This window comes from Pleurodeles waltl, chromosome 12 (assembly GCF_031143425.1).
Source record: "Pleurodeles waltl isolate 20211129_DDA chromosome 12, aPleWal1.hap1.20221129, whole genome shotgun sequence".
Classification (NCBI taxonomy): Eukaryota; Metazoa; Chordata; class Amphibia; order Caudata; family Salamandridae; genus Pleurodeles; species Pleurodeles waltl.
The window spans coordinates 675778008-675799853 of record NC_090451.1 but is presented as its reverse complement, the minus strand read 5'-3'; the positions used below and the strand labels follow the sequence as shown (position 1 = coordinate 675799853).

The 21846-nt window shown below is 40.2% G+C and overlaps 2 protein-coding genes across 2 annotated transcripts in view; both read right to left on the bottom strand.

The window, feature by feature from the left end:
• LOC138267210 (extracellular calcium-sensing receptor-like) overlaps positions 1–1317 on the bottom strand; it is a 31012-nt gene extending 29695 nt beyond the window's left edge. Inside the window, exon 1 of the mRNA XM_069216064.1 lies at positions 876–1317. Coding sequence (XP_069072165.1) covers positions 876–1123 — 248 coding nt within the window. The 5' untranslated portion in view covers positions 1124–1317. The remainder of the gene's footprint in view (positions 1–875) is intronic.
• A 7250-nt stretch (positions 1318–8567) lies between these two features.
• The window catches only part of LOC138267209 (extracellular calcium-sensing receptor-like), a 32135-nt gene continuing 18856 nt past the window's right edge, over positions 8568–21846 (bottom strand). Inside the window, exons 5-6 of the mRNA XM_069216063.1 lie at positions 18556–18679; positions 8568–9526 (exon numbers count right to left, since the gene is read on the bottom strand). Of these exons, the coding sequence (XP_069072164.1) occupies positions 8625–9526; positions 18556–18679 (1026 nt within the window). The 3' untranslated portion in view covers positions 8568–8624. The remainder of the gene's footprint in view (positions 9527–18555; positions 18680–21846) is intronic.

The window sequence follows — 21846 nt, the reverse complement described above, 5'->3', positions numbered from 1 at the left end:
TAGCATCACTCGATGCAGTCTGCGCGCCATCCAGGACATGCTCCCCCCATTGTAAACACTCCCTGCGCGCCTTGAAACCAGCTTCTCACACTGCACCCTCGCAACGTGCAGCGAGATCCTAAGGGGCAGGTCTCGGCGCCAAGGTGCGCTCTGGGCAGCCTTTCCCCAGCAGAGGTCTCCCAGACCCCATGTGCACCAGCGAGGTGCGCACCACCCACCGCGTGAACACCCCCTGCTTTGCAGACTAGAAAACTGCTCAAACGCTTTACACGTGCTGACGTTTAGGCACACACGGGACAATATTCAGCCTGCTGTTTCCCACTCACAAAAAGTGTCACCGCGTCTGCAGCATGGTCAGAAGAGCCGCTGCTTGAGCAAAGCAGCACACCCTCACTAACAACAAAATCACACAACTTTACAACGGGGCCCTTACCAAAGACAAACAGCTCCTGTCACACAGACAGGCTGTAAACCATTAGCGACACACTCCACGTCACTCAAAATAGAAATCACACTACTCGAAAGAAAGTCTACGCAGTTCACTTTTCACCAAAAAAAAACCACGCTGTTTGTCCACAACAAGCTCCGTTTCATTCAGTGAAATCAAAACCCACCGGGAAAAAACCGCCACAGAAGAGCCAACTACTCCCCAACCAAATAACAACCCCAGAATTAACCGGACCTTCTGCACCAGTGAAGGCGTCAGCCCGAATTGTCATAGAACGAATCATTCCACAGATTCCCAATGTCCCCAAAAGTCTCAGTCATATTATCCGTGTGCCCATGTTGTGCTCTGTAATCTATGTGTATGAGGCACTGGGGACCGGAAATAAGGTGAAGAACGGGGAGGACGATACAGGACTGGATGACAGTACCTCTGGCAGGTAACAGGTGAGGGTTTCACAGTGAAGCTGGTTTGCTGGAATTCCACGTCATCGTGAAGGGGAAAGATCCCACCCAGAGTGATGTCTCCGTCTCTGGATAGACCGGTCACCTCGCTGGTGGGAAGCCGACACGCCCGCTCCATCACTTGGGTAACATACACCGGCAACCCAAAGTGTAACAAGACGCAGAGCGAGATCTCACTAGAGAGGGACCGCTCCATGGGCCTTCCGGTATTCATGGACTCATTGGCCCAGTTGGCCACACTGCCCTCAGCCAAGGGCCGGTCCTGCCATAAGAAGGGCGAAAAGCTGGTCTGAGCGGAGATAAATCAAGGGTGGGCACCAGAGTCCCCTCCCTCTTCGAATAATTAACACTGGTGCTGATGCAAGGGTAGGGCAAATAGAAATTGTTAACACAAATATCTGCCGCAGATCTATTAGTATCTATTGGTCTACTCACTTCATTAGACTAGGTATGATTAAAGGCAGGCACCAATAGCTGTCACACGGGCATGGAAAGCTCAATGCCCCTGGCAATTATTTGTCAATATTGTAAATACCTGTGAAATAAGCTGAGGTAGGGCAAAACATAAACTGAGTGTTTCTAGCTAGCCCTGTCAGCTACACTCCAGAAAGCAGAGACAGGGAATGTACAGCTATCATCAGAACATCAGGCTTGCTGTCTGAAGTGTGAGGGAGGAGGCAGAACTCCAGACCTGGCCCCCCGGTGCAAGCAGCGAGCCTTAACTCTGGCAGCGGAGTACCTAGGGTCAGGCTTGGGTCAGCCTGCGAGTAATGGAGCCACTCGCAGGTTTTATGTGCTTACCCTGCCCCATGTGTCTTTGTGGGAGGGGTGAGATGAGAGAACAGTTATTTACTTTAAGTGCATAATTAAATAACATCTTCATTTCTTCACGTGCTATTATCAGAAGTTCACCTGGGAAAACGCCCTGTGACAAGGATACAGGCTTTAGAGACTTGGTTACGTGATGGAGTCCACTGTTTAGGATGTAATACACATGAGCAAGTTAGAAGTAGGTTTCTCTACTTTACTTCAGTGTTTCAGAAGCCGGACACCGATGACCATGTGTTTGCTCATTTGGGCCATACAGTTCACACCTCATTCCCAACGCGATGGCTCACTGTTCAGTAAAATCTGCATTCTTATGTAAAAATGCCCAGTCAGTGTGATCCACCTCATAGGCCCTGATTACGAGTTGCTCGTAATAGTCAAACACGTGTGTTAACCCCTGTTTACGCATGGGTTAAAATTACAACTTTGAAGGTACTTAACAGATCCAATATTTAGCGCATGGATTAAATATCTCAACCTTCCTTACATTTCTGCAAGTCAAACCTGCCAAAATTTAACAGGGGTTAACATATGGTGTTTACCGTATGACATACATTTTGGTGTGTGTATTACCAAAATAAGCATGTACTTCCCCATAAACCCGCAATAGTTGTTATTTATTGCACCTGATAAATAACATAACCAAACCTACCCTCGTTATTTGGCCCTTAGTCTAAGAATATGTAGTTTCCTCCCCCGATAATATGTCATAAAGAACTGAGGGACATATTTATGAGAGGCTTCCACTGCCTTCAAGTCGAGACAACCATATCTATGAGGCCACTTGGCGTGGCTCTGAATGGCCTCACAGAGATGCAGTAAGGCTCGGCAGCGCAAATCGATGCGTTGCTTCCCTCTGTTAGGGAGGCATTCCATGGGCTTTGCCAAACACAACACCCATGGATTTTGATGCATCCGCGGATTTACCATGTAAACCTGGGTAAGCGCCAAAACCTTACACTTCCTCATTTTTCTGTATTCTGTCGCACACACAGAAAGAGGAAAACGCCTCCCAGGGTTGTTTTTTGTGCAGGAAGGTACCCTTTCCTGCACAAAACAATCCTGCCAACCCAACCTACAACGCAGACACACTTGCACAATGATGCATGGGTGACTGTGTTGGCACTAAGCAGCCACAACCGAGGCAGAGCAGTGGGAAAGAACAGGAATGCACCTTATTGCATTCCTGCCCTTTCAGTTTGACTTGTGCGAAAAAGTCGTAAATCTACCCACAAGTTTTTAATACAATTTCTGGCAGCCATTTCAACAGTATTCAGATATAGGCCAGACATTTGAGAAATTACCTTTGGAAACATTGCTTCCTCTTTCAACATCAGCAAATAGGTAGCAGAGTCATCTAAGAGAAATACTGTGTGATGTACTGTAGTAAAGGTAAGGCTCATGGAAGGGCTTTAAGTGGGTTGGTAAAAGTGGTGTGGCCTATAAAGAATAAATGTGAAACATTGCCAAGAGGTGTCTCCTATAGGGGTGTTGCTTAAAAATGTTAACTGAAATTTGGCTGCTTTCTTTTATTGCATCCAGACATGTCACACTGTAATGGACGAATACGTAAAACAAGCCTAGCCTATTGGCTTTGCAATGCTAGTTAGGAGAAGTGGAAAAATGAGTATCTCAATTACTGTTGTTCTTCCCTTAGTACCACTTTCCTCTGCAAGTTCTCTGTTAGACTCTAATGGTAATATTCGCTCTACATCTTCTGAAATCTTCCATCTGCATACGTCACACCTCATCTTTTTCCTCATCAGCACCATTGTAGGCGAAGGACTGCCCACCTCAATAGTTTTTTGTGAGGGTGAACCATTAAAGCCCCTAAATTAACCTGCTATGGTGCAGAACAGACAAAGTATACAGTGTGTTAGCAATGGGGTCTCTAGTTGGCAGTAGTTTGCACCCTGTCCAAGTAAGAACCCTCACTGTAGTCAGGGTAAGGGAGTCACACAGCTAAGATAACCCTTGCTCACCCCCTTGGTAGCTTGGCACCAGCACTCAGGCTTATCTCAGAGGCAATGTGTAAAGTTTTTGTACACACACACAAACACAAGAAAACACAAAAAAAGGACTCCACACCAGTTTAGAAAAATAGCCAATATTTATCTGAATAAAATGAACGAAACAACAAAAATCCAACATACGCAAGTAAAGATACCACTTTTTAAAAGTTGCAATGAGTCTTAATCCATAGGAACCAATGATTGTATCTTTTTAGCACCAAGTACTTAGAATGTGTCAAAAACAAAGACGATGAGGGCTACAGGGGAGGTGAGTGCCGAAAAGCAAAGAGATGCGTCAGGTCCTTACTGCATAAGGGAGGTGATGTGTTGATTATTTCCTTGCAGGAGAGGTGATACACCGGTTCCTTACTGGCAGGGGAGGAGATGCGTCGGTTCTTTTCTTGCGTTGAATTCTGGAGATGCAGCCTCAGTTCCTTACTGCGGTGTGGGGTTGATGAGAAATTGCTGCCCTGGGAACGATACATAGAAAATACATACATGCTTTATTGATGGAGCCACGGTGAGACAGCTGCTGTTTTGATTCTCTGGCCTTGAGACAATTGCTGCAACGATTATGTTTGCTGCGTCGGTGCGTGGATTTTCTCATTCAGTTCACCAGCTTTCCCTTCCAAGGGCCCAGGGGCTAGAGTTGGAGTTGGCACCACTTGGCAAGTCAGGACTCTCAGCAGAAGAGCCGTGGCACAGGCAGATGAAATCTTTAATGCCCCTGAGACTTCTTAACAGGAGGCAAGCTCTATTTAAGCCCTTGGAGAACCTTGGAAAGCAGGATGAAGAAAGCAAAGTCAAGCACTTTTCCTCCCAGGACAGAAGCAGAAAGGAGCAGGCCAGCACAACAAAGAAACAGGCAGAGTGGCAGTCTCTCATACAGCATCCAGCTCTTCTTCCTGGCAAAATGCCCTCAGTCTAGAAGTGTTCTAACTATGTGGTGTCAGAGGTCCGGTACTTATACCCATTTCTGTCATTGAAGTAGGCAAACGTCAAAGAGAAGTCTTTGTTGGGCACAAGACCCTTCCTTTCCCTGCCCTGTCCCAGACACACTCCAGGGGGGCAGAGACTTCCATATTCAGATGCAAGTGTCAGCTCCTCCCACAACTGTAGCTCAGAAAGACCCATCAGCCTGGTAATTGGCCATCAGGATTTGCAGGGCACACCTCAGCTCCATTTGTGTGACTGTCTAGAGTGAATACACAAACAGCCCAACAGTCATCCTGACCCAGACGTGCATTCAGCCGACAGGCAGAGGCACAGAATGGTTAAGCAAAAAAATGGCCACTTTCTAAAAGTGGCATTTTTAAACTCACAATTCTAAAAACCAACTTCACCAAAAGATGAATTTTTTAATTGTAAGTTCAGAGACCCAAAACTCCATATTTCTATCTGCTTCCAATGGGAAATTACACTCAAAAGATATTTCAAGGCAAGCCCAATGTTACCCAAAGGGAGAGAGAGTCCTTGCAATACACACACAAGGACATGTACAACACACCAGTACATGTCCTACCTTTTAAATGCACTGCAATCTGCCCATGGGGCTGCCTTGGGCCTACGTTAGGGGTGACATGCTTGTAGTAAAAAGGAAGGTTTGGGCCAGACAAGTGGGTGCACTTGCCAGGTCGAACTGGCAGTTTAAAACTGCACACAGACACTACATTGGCAGGTCTGAGACACGTTCACAGGGCTACCCATGTGTGTGGCACAATAAGTGCTGCATGCCCACTAGTAGCATTTTATTTACATGCCCTGGGCACTCATAGTGCACTCTACTGGGAACTCACTAATATTTCAAGTATGTCATTCATGGAGAAAGCAATCACCAATACATTTTAGACAGACAGTATGTGCCCTTTAGCATTGGTTAGCAGTTGTAAAGTGCAAGTATGCGGTCCTTCGAGCCTCTTACTCTCAGATGTAAAAAACAAAGTCCATCTTATGTTGGCTCCGACAGTACAGGCCGGTCGACTCTTTTCGGCCTATTCACTTTTTGTAGGTCTCGTCAGGATCAACAGGAGACAAGCGATCATATTCTAACTAGATGTCACAACAGGATAATCATTCATGTATGCCCTTACCAATGGCAGAGCCACCAAGTAGGCACACAGTATATTAAACAAGATCTGTGTATCGTCACCATACCATCTCCTACCATGTGAAGAAAAAGACTCCCTACACCTTTAAAAGCACATAGAAGACTGAGTTGCCATCAGTGTGCACAAGCTATCACTGTTGTGCGCTGTCTTACCATGAGTACTCCAAATGAAAACCAAGCATCAACACAAAGTGTAACCCAGAGGTCTGGTGAATAAACATAGAGGGAACCTGTGGGATGCAAATATATTATCAACTCATATTCAAAATGATCAAAGTATCACGATAACTGCTCTACTGGAAGTCAGCAGTCTCTTACCCCTTCTTTCCTTTACTCAAGCCAAGCTGGCCTCTTACTTGAGATATTTGTTTTCTGTAAACACGAATGTGTCGTAAAGATACACATTTAAGGGCTGCAGGTGGCTGGTAGTTCAAAAGCAAAAGTGAAACCAAAATAAGCTCCTGGAACTCTCTGCTCGATAAACTCGGATCCATGTTGTGCAACCTAGTTTATGGAGGCAGGATCACTAGAAGAGCTCACCCGCATCTCTATGTTGGACTCGACTCTAGGTCCAGCATGTAATGCCTGTAAGAAAGTGAAAGAGTTCTCCGACCCTCACTCAGTCCCTGGTAAGGTGCAGCTACGTAAAAAACACTGAACATGTGGTGGCCATATTGGAATGGAACAGATTCAAAGGATCTGTGTATAAAAGACTCCAAATACAAATAATCCAAAACATGTACATTGATTATTTGATGGAAAATAGATGTTTTTACTCTAGAAATAAGGATGACGGGCCTCATGATTCCAATGGGCCTAAAAATGTAATTCAGGCAGATCATCAAAAGAGTGCACCTCATATCTATATAGGATGCTGGGGTGTTGTAGTCTTGTAAACTACTGTAAGTCAAAAAGGCCATACCTAATAATAGCTTTGTGCCAAAAGCAGAAAAAACACAAAAAAGTACATGTGCTATGTCAGACATAAGGCCAAAGAATTCAGTCTCTGTACATCTTTTAGGGCTAAATTGGATGCATCTCTGACCTCTACTCTTTGAAGTGTAAGTGTGAACTACTCCCATCCTTCCTGCCCAGGGAGATTCATCAGTATGCAGTTGAATGCTGATGCAGTTGAGTATCCTGTGTTTGCTGCTGTATGGAGGGAATGCACCAAAGGGAACTATCACAAAGTCCAGATGTGTGTGGAGACAGGCTGTAGGAGCAGAGAAATGGCCACATTCTAAAAGTAGCATTTCCAAAATAGTAATGTTAAATCTGAATTTACCAGTAGAGTTGATTTATCATTACCATTCCAAATATATGGAACAATATGTAACTATTCCTTTCTAATCAGGAATTACAGCTTAGAGGTAGTTTAAGGAATTCCCAATTCTAGCCTATGAAAGTAGTATGCCTCAAAGTAGTGGAAAACAAATGTTGGAGTTTTTCAGTATAAGGACATGTAAAACTTAAATGTACATGTCTCTCCTCTTACTTACACAGCACGCTGCCCTATGGACTACCTAGGGCCTACCTTAGGAGTGACACATGTGTAATGGATGGGGAGCTTAAGGTTGGGCAAAGGGTTTTAAATGCCAAGTCGAAAAGGCAGTATAACTGCACACACAGGCTCTGCAATTGCCGACATGAAGCATGGTTATGGGGCTACATCTGTGGGAGGCACAATCAGTGAGGCAGGCCCACTAGTATCATTTTATTTACAGGCACTGGCCACAGGTAGTGCACTTTACTAGGCACTTATAAGTAAATTAAATATGCCAATTGGGTATGAGCCACTATTACCATGTTTAGGGGAGAGAGCGCTTTAGCACTGGTCAGCAGTGGTAAAGTGTGCAGAGCCCTAAAACCAGTAAAAACAAGATCAGAAAAATGGAGGGAGGCAAAAAGTTGGGCGATGCCCACCCTAGGGCTGTCAGGTCTAACCGATATTCCCTCACTAATCTGTCAATGTTAGTAGCTACAGACCATCTGTGAGTAGTAATGTATCATTCCACACTGCTTGAATAGACAGAACCACAACATCTGGCTGGTGAATGAATCTCATCAAAAACGATGTGATATGCCAGACAAGTCAATATAAATACAAAGCCTACACACTGGCTAATGGTACGATGAGTATCTCCTCAATGGTGTACTTACTCTCAGTATCAGTCAAAGGTCCGCAAATCCAATGGTGTGATCACAAATACTGAGGAAATGATAAAGTATGTCACACACAGCAGTATACTTGTGTTGTCCAAAGTTTCAGGAGCAACACTAGAAAACATAGTTTTAATTGTTCTTTTTAATATGTATCTTAAACTTTGGCATAAAGTTCAAACACATTCAAATGTTCATTGTGATTGAAAGGCTTACGTGGTACTAACAAATGGAGATATTATTTTCACCCCAGAAGCCTTGATGTAGGTCTTTATATATATATATATATATTTACAAATGAATAACACTTTGAAAATCAATCAACATTTCAAAAATATTATGTTTTCATAATTGACGTTGTCAGGTGTTTATTGAGGAATGTAAAGAATAATTTACATGTATCTCTTGAAGGCGACTGTTTGATCCCAGGTGACATAAATCATATAACAGTATCATTTCAGGGGATTGGGAAAAAGCAACCCAATCATGTAAAACCAATAAAGATATTGGCAAACGAAATATAAACTATTTACTAAATGTGTAAACAATATTGCTACAAAGTCACAAATGTTGAAATTCATAATACACACACTGAAATTATTCATGTTTTATAGTTTCCTGCCCATCAAGTACTCTTTCGAGTTCATCTCTGGTCTCAACATGATGATATAACATTTTGGAAAAAATATGCACATCACCAAAGCAGAACTTGAAGTTAAAATGGCGAAGATCTCCATGGCAACCATGTATTTGCCTTTGGTGCTGAGATAGGCTGGAATAAATGAGATCCAGACGCTGAGAAAAGCAAGCATGCTGAAGGTAATAAATTTAGTCTCGTTGAAGCTGTCAGGCAGTTTCCTAGCCAGGAATGCAACTACAAAACTAATGGTTGCCAAAAGCCCAAGATACCCCAGCATGCACCAGAAAGCAATGGAAGCCCCCTCATTGCATTCGACTATTATCAATCCAGGCTGAATCTGAATATTATATACGAGAAAAGGGGGAGAAAGAACTAACCAAGACACACACAGAAGCACCTGAAGAAATGTACAGGTACTGACAACAGCATATGACAACGTAGGTGTAGCCCATCTTCTTAAGTTGCTGCCGGGCTTTGTTGCATTGAAAGCAATGACAACCATGATAGTTTTGGCCAAAACACAGGAGACACAAAGAGAAAATATGATACCAAATGATGCTTGGCGGATGAGGCATGTCATTGATGTGGGATATCCAATGAAAGCAAACGAGCAGAGAAAGCACAGTGCAAGGGACAAAAGTAGAAGGTAGCTTAGTGATCGATTGTTTGCCTTTACAATGGGGGTGCTTCGGGAATGGTAAAAAAGACCCAGAATGGCAGCAGGCATTAAAGAGAGAAAAATGCAAATAGCTGCCAGGCTGTATCCTAAGGCATCTTCATAGGAAAGAAAATCTTTGGCCTTAAGGATGCATTGGTCCTGTCTGGCATTTGGCCATTGGTCCCATGGGCACTTGATACACTCTGTAGAGTCTAGGTTAGAGAAAACATAGGAATATTACCATAAGCGCTAAAGAGACTGGAATAATGTACAAGTATGTCATTATTTGCCTTACCGATCTTCCAATATACATAACACAATGCTATAATATGAATGCACTCACATTATCAACAAACTGTTATTGAGGATGTATGTTTATTTGTGGATACAAAATGAATCAACCTCTAAATAATGACAAAACACAAATCATAACACTATCATATTACTCTGCTTTCTTATTACATACTCTTTTGTATCCAGAACTTTAAGATTTCTCTATTCAACAAAATATATATATATTAAAGTGAACCATCAAAGCCAGCTATAGATTTCAGATATTTATTTATATTTGATCTCATGCTGACAAGGTAAAACAAACATTTAAAAAATAGCACATATGAGACAAGTGTAATAACACCTATTTGTAAGTATCACCTTTCAACATTCTTACAAGCAGCAATTCAAAGCAATCGAAATATGTAAAAAGTAGATCATACTAACACACCAGCTCCTCATACCATTAGTCAGTAACATATCACTAACAAATGATAAAAAAGCAATTTACCTTCTATCATTATTAGCTTTCTAATATAATGGTTAATGACTTCAGCACTCACTGTTATAGTAATAATGCATTTAATCATGATAGAGAAGATTTACAATATATCAAAAACACCAAGAAGATATTGTATAGGACAAAGATAACTCAAATAAGACCAAATATACCAACAACGCAAGATACATAAACGTTTTACAAACAAGACAAGGTATTAAATTACTGTGCAAAATCTGCCAGTAAAATGCATGGAAACCATGAGGGGAAATACATAAATGTTGTAGTGAAGCTTTGAAAAATCAGTAATATATAGCAGAAACTCATGGTCAAGGTCTATTTGATATATTAGCTACCCTGTACTTTTCATCATGTATTCTCAGAAATGTTTCACCAACAAATGATTAATACATGATACCTTATGGAGGCTAACTGACACAAAATGCTAACATACTAATCAGCTACTATTTAAGAATATTGATAGTATTTTCTGTTATCAGTTACTCTATTCTTTCCATCACTATTTCTAAAAATGTTCCCATTCAGTAACATGGGACCTGATTTAGATCTTAGCGAACTGAGTTACTCTGTCACAAACATGATGGATATCCCATCGGCTGCATTTCGTTTCCATTATATCCTATGGAAATCATAATATAGCGAATGGAATAACTCTTACATTTGTGATAGACTAACACGTCCGTAAAAATCTAAATCAGGCCCATAATCTCATATTTCCACATTTCGTCACACCTATCATTAATTCCTGTATAAAATGGATCTGTCATTTGCTATAAACAGGTAATAGCAGATGTTTTCTTTTAGAAGTGAACATTGTACAAAATACAAGCAGAAGGGAAAGTGTCAACGTGCTAGTTTGACAAAAGGAGCAAAAAGCCAAGGCGAAGCTCTCAGTTCCCTGATCATATTTGTTCTTCTCCCATTTAACAAATACAAAAACTGTTTGAAAATTCCACCATATTTGTTTTGGAGACATTTATGATCAAATCATAGTAGAACAACACTCTGCAAAAAACATTTCATTGTCTCTGAAGGCCAACTGGGGTTCAATCAATCAGAACTGTGTTATCATCTTGAAATATTGAAGAAATATACTTCGTGTTTTGGTCAAAAAGTATAGGCCTTGTTACTGCATCAGCTATATATATGGTGAAAAAAGCAGCACTAAAATACATCCTTGCCTTAGCCCAGGGTTCTGCAAAGTCGGTCCTGAAGAGCCGGGTCCATGCCAGATATTTAGCATAACCAAATTTAGAAACAAGATGTTTCAGAAATCTACATTTTTCTAAATGTGGATATGCTAAAAGTCTGGCATGGACCCGGCACTCCAGGACCGACTTTGCAGAACCCGGCCTTAGCCAATGTGGTGAGTCAATCTTTCCAGTAAGGAATCCATTGCCCCCTAGTGTAATTCTTGTCCAAAACCCTTTCTTGAAGTAGCATTTTTGATTTCAATTCAGCTTGTAGGATCCTCCATTGCAACAATTTATCCCAAAGACGTGTTTGATTTATCGTGACAAACACTGTTGGTAAATCAATGCATGCTACATATAGGGTTGCTTTCTTTTAAAAGCATATTTGCAGCCAATAGTTTTAAAGCAAAACATCCACCCACCATTAATTAGCCTATCTTAAAACCCACTTGTGTCATAGGTAAAACTTCATACTTTTAAACCCCTTTTTCTAGGGCTTGCACTAGAAGATTAGCATATATTTTGCTGGGTTTATTCAATAAAGCTATAACACAATAATTATTTGGAAGCTTATGTAAGCTCTTTTTGTAAATTGAGAACATTATACTACCTTACCAAGATTGGTATTTTGTATTCAATAATTACTGATGCAAAAACTGGGGTTAGGATTTGATCTCATAATGTTGGATCCAAAATGTAATATGCCAGTGCTCAAGCCATCTGAACCTTGAGCACAAGATCATTTTAGAAGTTTAATATTTAACTCAGTTTCTTTAACATTTGGTGTTAAGGCACCCACGTCTACTTTACAAATGAGAAATTACAGAGTCTAGACTTCGAGTGGTTAACAATGGTTCCCCATGATGTTTGTTATTTTTCTTGCCATAACGTTCTCACATACAGTGTAACCAGTGCTTAATTTGTTAAAATAAAAGTACCAGGGGCCTTGTCAGGAGGTCACTGCAGCTGCACCACCCATTGCTTGTACCACCTGATGTGCCTTTCCGCACTGCCAGTAACTGTATCAACACAACTACTAACCATTACTCTCGTGCAAGTGTGACAATTCAGAGTATTCCAAAATTAGACAGGCACCATGTAGGGACTTACATTAGTGCTGGTGCCGAGTACCGGAAACCACCAGCTCTAACTAAGCACTGAGTGAAACCAAACCTCCTCTTCAACATGTGACACATCTCTTTTTTTCCACCCCCCAAGGTTTTCCCACAGTATCCCAGAAACAATACATTTACCTTATTAGAGAGAAAGTATCACTTCTGTCTATATTTTCTTTTTCTGCTTCCAAGATATCTTTTTAAGTTCTTTTATGAAAGCCCTTTCTTTGTTGCTTTATCAAATTCACGCTATTGACAGGGTTATGTTCGAAAGCATCCTTTATATACTTGATCAACTTAGCTTTCTGTTTCAGTAACCATATGTTTCCCTTTGTTCTATGATTTGTAGATTTCTCTCCAAATAAAAAAATCAAAGGGTTGTGAATCAATCTGAAAGTGTGCGTTTTTTTTGTGATGTCCATATAATTCTTCGATTGTTCTTACATTGGGTTTGATAGCTATTCTGCCATTTATCCTTCATTTTCAATAAGTTAACTAATGATGATAACTGTTGTTACTTATGATCACACCCTATAGAATCCCCAATTTCAAATTCACTTAGTAAGTAAAAGTCTACAGAGGAGACTACAGCGTAATCTACACGATGATCTTTCGATATCATAGGTATGTATATCCAGTTGATTTCCTTTAGTCCTGTCATTTAATATTGTAAGGGTTTGGGTTTCTACTGTTGTAAGATGTTTTGTCCCTTACAATCTCAAACATTAATAACTAGACTATGTCCTCGAATAGACAAACATTTCTCCTTCTGTTGTTGAAACTCATCTGGAGATGCAAAGCTTAGAATATTTGCTTTAAAGTCTCCCAACAGTAGAATGGGGACCGTTTTGTATTTGGAGTCAATACCCTCTATTAAACACACCGGCCATCTATTTGTTTCTCCTTGGATTAATTTGGAGGAAAATATGTGTGCACGGTTATTAGATCTGTAGAGTAAAATATCTTATCTGGATCTTTTTATGAGTCATTACGTCTAATATTACTATAGTAATATCTGAAAATTCTTTAAAAATTCTCACAGTTTTAATATAATTTTTTAGGCCACTAAGAGCATTCATCCGCCCAATGGTCCACCATGTTTACCCTTTACCACCTTCAAATTAAAATCCAGACAATCATTCATCGACACATACTTAGTCTCGAGTGTTAATTACATAGCTATCTATAATTGTGATATTTTTCTTTCCTAATAGTGAGGGAAAACATTTCCAATTTCTCTTTCATCTGGCTATATCCCATGGAATAATTTGGGTTACATCACGATCAGCACTTCCAAGGTGGAGGTTTTGAGACCTGATGTCCTGAATTTAATGCTGCAGTGATCCAATCCAATCCTGTATATTTTCAGTAATTTCCGTAGGCATTGCAGCCAGCTCACCTAAGAGCAACAATTGAATTAAGTACTTCATCTAGTACAATCCTTGAATGATGCTAAGTGTATTAGTAAAGTATACTGTCAACCGCAAAGGTATCCTGGGGCTGAACAGGTGTGTGTGTCTAACCCGGCATATGGTAGGTTGGCTAAATGAAATGCCAGGTGATTATCTTCTTGATATGGGCAGTGCATGCCCCCCGGCCAGCACCATCTGCAGACAGTGAACATAGCGAGGGTGCTGGTGCAGCCTGCTCGCTACAGCATTGCCGCCGGCTCGATTACCAGCCTGAGACAACGCTGTAGCCTGTTTCTTGCTAGGCCAGTGGGTGGAAACTCAGGACCTAGCAGGAAATTCTTAATGGAGCCAGCAGGGAGGTACCCTGTGTGGCGGTAACTTCCCCGGCAGAAGTTCGGCGGATGGTAAAAACCATCAGTCAAATTCATAATCACCCCCATAGTTTTTTCTGTAAATCTGTATCACTTAATTTCACCTACTATTCTATCCTAGCCTTTCCTTGATCTCTCCTATCCTATCCTATCCTATCCTTGATCTCTCCCAGCCTATCCTTGATCCCTCCTATGTTATCCTATCCTATCCCACCCTATCCTAACCTTGATCTCTCCTATTGTATCCTTGATCTCGCCTACCTTATCCGATCCTCTCTTATCCAGTTCTATCCTATCCTATACTTGATCTCTCCTACCTTATCTGATCCGATCCTCTCTTATCCAGCTCTATCCTATTCCATCCTTTTCAGTGTGATCATAAACTATAGCTAAAACAATACTGTGTGAAACTTTGTCTGTAATATGAAGCAGAACACTATCTGTTAAGCCTGTGTTTTTTAAATATAAAACCTTAGGGCTTTAAATAGCATAAGGGTATTAACGTGAGCTAGATTACTGAATCTGCGGTAGGCTGATTGCCATTTAAATTACAGGAGCAGCAGGCTGGTATTAGGGAAGCAGGCTCAAGGTCTCCTCTATTATATGGAATGCACATCTACTCTTGCAGCAGGAAGCTGCAGAGGGATAATGTAAAACCTCTTTGTCACTTTACATGTTCCAATTATGGAGGAACTCTGTGAGTATCTCCATGGATGGAAGGGCTCTTACATTTCTCAAAGGAAACACAGGGGACCACACCCACCTCCTTCAAGGAGGCACAGTCAAAGACTGCAACCATTCTTTGGGAGCACCTAGGCCAATTTGAGATTGAGGCACAGTCAAATGGTAAAGAGTTAGGTGCAGAGCAGTTAAAAAATAGGAATAAACAATGTATAAGTTCTGCTTTTTAACCTTCTGCATAATGTTTTAATTCATTCTTGTACATCCAGATGCAAGAACTGTTTTCTGTCATCCAGGCCAAGCTGATCCTTTAAGTTCAGTAAATGTGTCCTGTTAAATTAGGGAGTTAGTCTGGGAGAGTAGAACGTTCAGTTCTATTTTAAAGTTCTAGTATGACGCATAAAGTTCCACATTGTTTAGAATTTCTTGAGAACATCTGTTTCAGAGGTATTTTATTCTTTAACAGAGGGATTTTGGATGAAGAGAGTCTGTACTTCAGAGAGGGAGGGACCCTCCCGAGAAAGTCGGCTACGCTGCTCAGTTCTTTGCTGTCCCATTATGTGAGACAGAGGTCCCCAAACTATGGCCCGCAGGTCACATTCGACCCTCTACAAGATTTTATTCACCCCTATGTTGTTTTCCAAAGCCTTTGATTTCGATGATGAAAGGGAAACATTTATACAATTCCCTTTGCAGCCTGTAGGTGGTAGCAGAGGCTCCTGAATCTTCTCCATTGTAAATTTTGGACCATCAATATTGTGTATGCCAGATTTTTAAAAATACAAGTTCCTAGTGCATATAATCCATGCGCAGAAAACTCAAATTGCCAGAATTGCGTAGAAAGGTGCAGACTGAAGTTGTTTTTGTTAAATCTTTATTAATTACTCAAGTATCTTTTTTTTGCTAAAATTAAAAATAAATAGCCTGGTTTTCTTATCTACAGTCAAGTTAATCTTTATTTTTTCAGAGAACTTGCTAATATTTAACAGTTTTACTCACTATGTATCATTTATCAGTTCAAGCACAGCAGTGTTTCTTTGTAATTGCCACATTTCTCTTTTGTTCTGAATTACATCATACTGATTACAAAAAAATATCCAAGTAAACCTTATTGATTCATTTAAACTGTATTAATTAATTTATAAAACTGATTTATTTTTTCGCCGCATATCTGTAAAATATATGATGTGGCCCTTGTACTGAAAAGTTTGGAGACCCCAGATGTAGAAACTCTTGTGCTATAGACTATCATGAACAAAAACTGTGCTTTGTGGGAAGCTAATTTAGACTGATTTGGTTTTGGGTGGTGTGATCAGGTCTTCTTGTGCCAGGGTGGTGGATTATTGATCCTAGGGCATCTTGCAGTGAGCCAGTATGTTGTGAGTGCATTAGGGACGTGTGAAATTCATGTGATTAGCTTTGGTGTAACTATGCAGAATTATTGCAAAGTTACAGAAAAAATACAAATTGATGTGAAATTCAAATCACTTATTTCACACTAAATTTAGAACCAAAATAGTCCTGTGTCAATGTTTGGTACAATGACACATTTATTTAAACAAAACCGTGCATGTTTGTGGTAAATGTGTTACTGTGAATAGTGTGTGAGTATACAAAGGTGCAGAAGGCCATAATTTTGTGAATTTCATGAAAGAAGAGCAAAGTGAATTATGCCTGTGTAATTTACAAGATGTAGTGTAGTTTGGTCTATACTGTTCTATAGTTGCAGGGCGGTTTGACTAGGGTGTGCCTTAACATGTAGTCTAATGTGGTCAGTTAGTGCTCAAGTGGTGAAGTGTCCCCTTGAATGCTCCAGGGTTTGATGGGTGTATGGTCATAGCATGCAGTGCAATGCGCTTTGTTAGTGTCCCTAAGAGGCGGAAGAAACTGTTGAATTACTATCCCTAGGAGAGAATGCGGTATGAAGGTTTTGTAATCATTTGGTGCATTAAATTGTAGTAGGTGAACGTCCATTTGATGCAGTTTGGTGGGATGGGTCAGCTTTCGTAGGATGCAGAGCAGTGTGGAGAGTTATGTCCTAGGAAAGAGTGTGTGGATGGTGTGTCTGTAATACAGTCCAATATTGCAGAATAGTGTCTATACAGGAGATGAACGTAAGCTTTACAGGACTCATTGATCAGAATTTTATTTCCATGCTTAGATGGTTTGCTCAGAGAGGAAAAAGACAAGAGTGGTCCTAGGTAAACACCCAAGGTTTGAGGTGCCTACAGAAAAAGTCATGATTGGTCAGAGACTGAATTGGAATGGGCAGCTGGTTCATAAAAAAGCCTTTTGGAAAATCTAAAGTGATACGAATTTCCCGTGTAATAGTCCCAGAAGAAGTCCTGTGTGATTTGATGACGGGCAACTTTTGTTAGGGAGACCATCTTTCACTGGCTTATCATAACCCATCAAGATGTAGTGTATTGTTAAGGTCTATTCCTCTATGGTTCACAGCAGTTTAGTTGGTTATCTTTATCATGACTCAGTGAGGTGGGTTTAGATGACTTTTCTTAGGATGCCCTGAAATGTGGATAATAACTCTGGGCCTGATCAACAAAGGTAAACTTAGACTTTTGTGTAACGTTATGCTTTGTTACTATTCACAAAGGTATTTTAGAGTCCCACACTCATGGTGGACATTCCGCACATAGAAAGATAGCACCGTCCTATCTTTTTATGTGAGGATTCTCCACCATGAGTACTGTGACCTGTGCATCCTTATCAACTAGTTTAGTGTTTCTGGCTATTATCTCTCCTATGGGATTGTTTGAGGTGGTTCATTGTTCTGTGGGGGCAGTGTGATGTTCAGCTGCAGTTCAGCTTAATGATTTGGTGTCCTTGGGATGCAGTTTAATGTGCTGGGCTCATCTACCTAGTACGCAGTCCCATGATTCAGATCCATGTCCTTTAGTACAATATGCCTGGTTCGCATCCATTTGAGAGATTGAAGTGTAGAGTTCTAGGGACCCTTGGGTCCAGTACAATATAGAGGAGCAATAACCTTACAATGTAGTGCAGTATAGACTGTTACTGACCTTTTGATCCAGTATATTGTGTTGAAAGGACGCTCTCTGAAGGTCAGAGTTACTATCACGCTGTGGCAGGTGAGTGTCCCTTAAGTGCACTGGAATATGTTGTGCCGTGTTTTACATTTTATAGGTTACAGTGGGCAGATAACGGAACCTGAGAGGTAGTGCAGTGGGTCGTACTTTTAGAATGCAGTGCGGTGACCTGGGCTAGCACCCTGAAACTTACAGTGGAGCTTGTCTGCTTGACATTCTTATGATACAGTGAACGTGCAGTGATTTATTGATCCTAGGATCCGGTGCAGTGTGCTAGCTTAGTCTTCCTAGGAACCAGTGCTAGGTGGCGGCTTGCTCCCAGTAGGATGTAGTTCTAGGCAGAGAGGTTAATAGTGTCTTTTAGTTCATTGCAGTGTGGTGGGTTAATGATGGTACAGGGTGTGCTGTTTTCATTGCTCTACAATGTCGAAACCCTAGGCAACACCATCAGGTAAACATCCAAGTAAACACTGCAGCATCAATGCCCCTTTTGCCGTGTGTGCATTGCCCCACTAAGCGGAATAAATCACTCACAAGGCAGATTTGTTATTTACCATTTGCCAAGATAAATGTCTTGGATTGTGCAGTGAATTGCCAACATATCCACTCACCAGTTTCATTTGAAATTTCTCCCTGAGGGCACCTAATGCACTGGAAGCAGCAGATTGGCTCTCCTTCTATCCCTGCTTTCCTGAAACCAGGAACACAGCTTTGACTGCACACAGAGGTGGGGACCTGCAATAGATATCAAACATAACATGAGTAGAACACAGCAATAGGAAAAAAGGAGTGCATGAATGTTATCATTGCAATAAGTAAAATTAACCATGTCCTTGGCATCCCCTTTGCCATGGAGGCCACCCATTATTCACATCTGTCAGTGGCACCCAGCACAGATGCTCACTTTATTACAACCAGAAGTGAATATAAATCCTCTTGTGGGCATTTCTGAGGTGCCAGAAGGAAGGTATTTCTTATTTAATATGCATTTGAGATAACTGAATACCCTATTGCAGACAATAGCTAAGGTCAGGATCTGGCAATCGGAAACTTACAGATGGGAGTCACTGCACACTTTCAAGGAATCAACTGACAAACGATTGACAGGATATATAGAAAACACATATGACGCTTTTAAAGAAACAATATTAAAAGGCATCAAAACCTTTATTTTCTTGCAGTCAACCACAACTCCACAAACACTCTTGATCGTTGACCTCCTCTAATGCCAGCAATCACCAATGTGAGCCTAGGCATCACATCACCTTTTTCTATGTCATCTCCCTAAAACCATTATTTATACATTTAGTAAGTCTCCTCTAAGGGGCTGATTATGAGTTTGGCCGTCGGAAAAACCTGACCGCCAAACCCCTGATGAGGAGACCACCACAGTGCTGGTGGTCTCCTCAACCTTGAATAATATACATTCCTAATATTTTCTAGGTTCTTGGCATGCCAGAGATGAGTGTACCATCTAAGCACTAATGAAACAATCCAGATAGGACAATAGTGTTCTACTAATGGTGTTCTTTACATTCACACATGAACACCACACCACCTCCATAGTTTGCCACTTACTCTGGTGACACTGGCTTCTCCTTGAAGGTGTGATTTATGACAGTGTACAACTAAACCATCACCAATGAAGAAAGGAAATATAACAGGGTACCCAAAAGAACACAATGAGCAAACTCACTCAGTCATCGCAAAGAGCTGAAGTAGGTAAAATAACACCATAAATTCCACACAAATAAATAAGCATAATCTCAGCTACAGCATTGCTTCAGGTAATATGCTTTGCAAAGAAAGGTTGTACTATCTCTTTCTATGGGTTTACCCTTAATATTGAAGTCAGCATATCAATGTTAGTAAATATCAAAAACAGAAAATAGAGAGTCTCATTACATCAATGTAAGTAATATTGTTTGTAAAGATACTGTTTTCTATTTTATACAATAATTATGAGGTTTTGATAGACAAAACAAAAATGGTTCCATATTAGTATTGTTTGTAAGTGTTTTGTTGCATTATATATGTAGAATATTGTTTCTTTGAATGTAAAATGTGACATGGTAGCTTAAAGGTTCATTTATCATTTTAAAATAATTACTGTTATTGATTTGGGGCTGTTGATTATTTTGTGATTTTGGGCGTGTAATTTATCAATATAGATATATATTTTAAAAAACGTAAATATTTTTGGGAATTTTATAATTTATACATTATTATTGATAGCTCTGTTTTTGGGGTTTTATATGTGTTTGAGTGGGTAGTGTATTAAATTTTAAAAAGTAATAACATGTTTACATTTTGTTTTTGTAATTGTGATATGTTTTAATTATTTTATTACATGTAATTTACGCTATTTTTACATTGGGTTTTAGATTTTTTGGGATAGTGTAATAAAGTGCATTACTAGAAGATTATAATTTGGATTTAGTTTTAATTTTTGGATTTAGTTTTAACTTTTATGTTTATGTTTTTATTGATCGATGTTGCATTGTTTTAATACATTTTTAGGTAGCAAGGATGAGTGTTGCACCGGGTTACTGATTCATTTTTAAGGTCCAAGGATCATTTTTAGGGCACAGAGATGAATAATGCATCTGCTTACTGATGATTTTTTCGGGGTGCTTGGATGAGTACTACTTCAGGTAACTCATCTGTTTTTAGGGCACCAGGATACTGATTAGTTTTTATACTGCAGTGATGGGTTGTTCTCCGGGTTACTGACTAGTTTTTAGGAAACTGGGATTGGTGTTTCACTGAGTTAGGGATTAATTTTTAAGGTCCAGGGATAGATGTTGCACTGGTTTGCTGATTTTTTTTTATTGCATGGAGGTGGTTGTTCATTGGGTTACTTATTAGTTTTTAGGGAGCAGGGATGGTTTTTGCACTGGCCTAATGATTTTCTTTTAGGGCACAGGGATAGGCGTTGCACTGTTTTACTGATTGGTAGTTAGGCTCAGAGATGCCATCCACAACGAAACACGTCGCCATTAAATTGTTCTCTGCATACAACAAGCCTTGGAGTGTGAGTTTTTCAAGTGTCTGTGACTCGGGCACTTTTGCTGTGTGTATATATATATATATATATATATATATATATATATATATATATATATATATATATATATATAGAGAGAGAGATACTTACATAAATACATACATATATGTTGGGTCACTCCTTCACCATTCGTTCCATCAAAGGAGGGCGGCACTGCAGTCCATGCTTCAGATAGATTTATTTCTATTTCCAGATATACTTTTTCTATTTTTCTGTTTAAGTGACAATTATGTTTCCCCACTACACATATGTTAATTTTTTTAAAGAATTTAAAATATTTTCTTCACAATTGTTATATATTTTAAATATATTTTTTAAAAATATTCAAATAAAATTTGGTTAGGAATAGTGATTGCTATCATGTGACAGAGTAGAATTGTGCAAAAGCTGTAGATAATATTAACATTGTGATTAAAGCATACACCGCGCATAAGATATGGGTCCTAGCCATTGCCCTTCCTTGGTGGGCACTGTTTCTAGTATAAGAATGGACAGCTTCATTGATTGGATATTATCAACTTGATGCTTGCCGTACTTACTGCTGCTTTACGCTGAACATATACTGATCATTGGCTTCAGGGTTGTCGGCATGGTTACTGCCTTGTTGTTCAGATGTCAGTATGAATGTCGACAGATAAGTAACAATTGGTAACACTGCATATTGTGTGACAGTCCACAGAACAGCTCACCTTGCTAATGTTGTGTTGTGCCCCACAATGATTGTGGATATGGATGGCAAATGTGTCCCCTATGCACAGTTTGACCATTTGTTCGGACGTTTGCCTGGCTCATAATAATTACTGTGACCCCTGTACACTGCACACTTGTTTAGCCC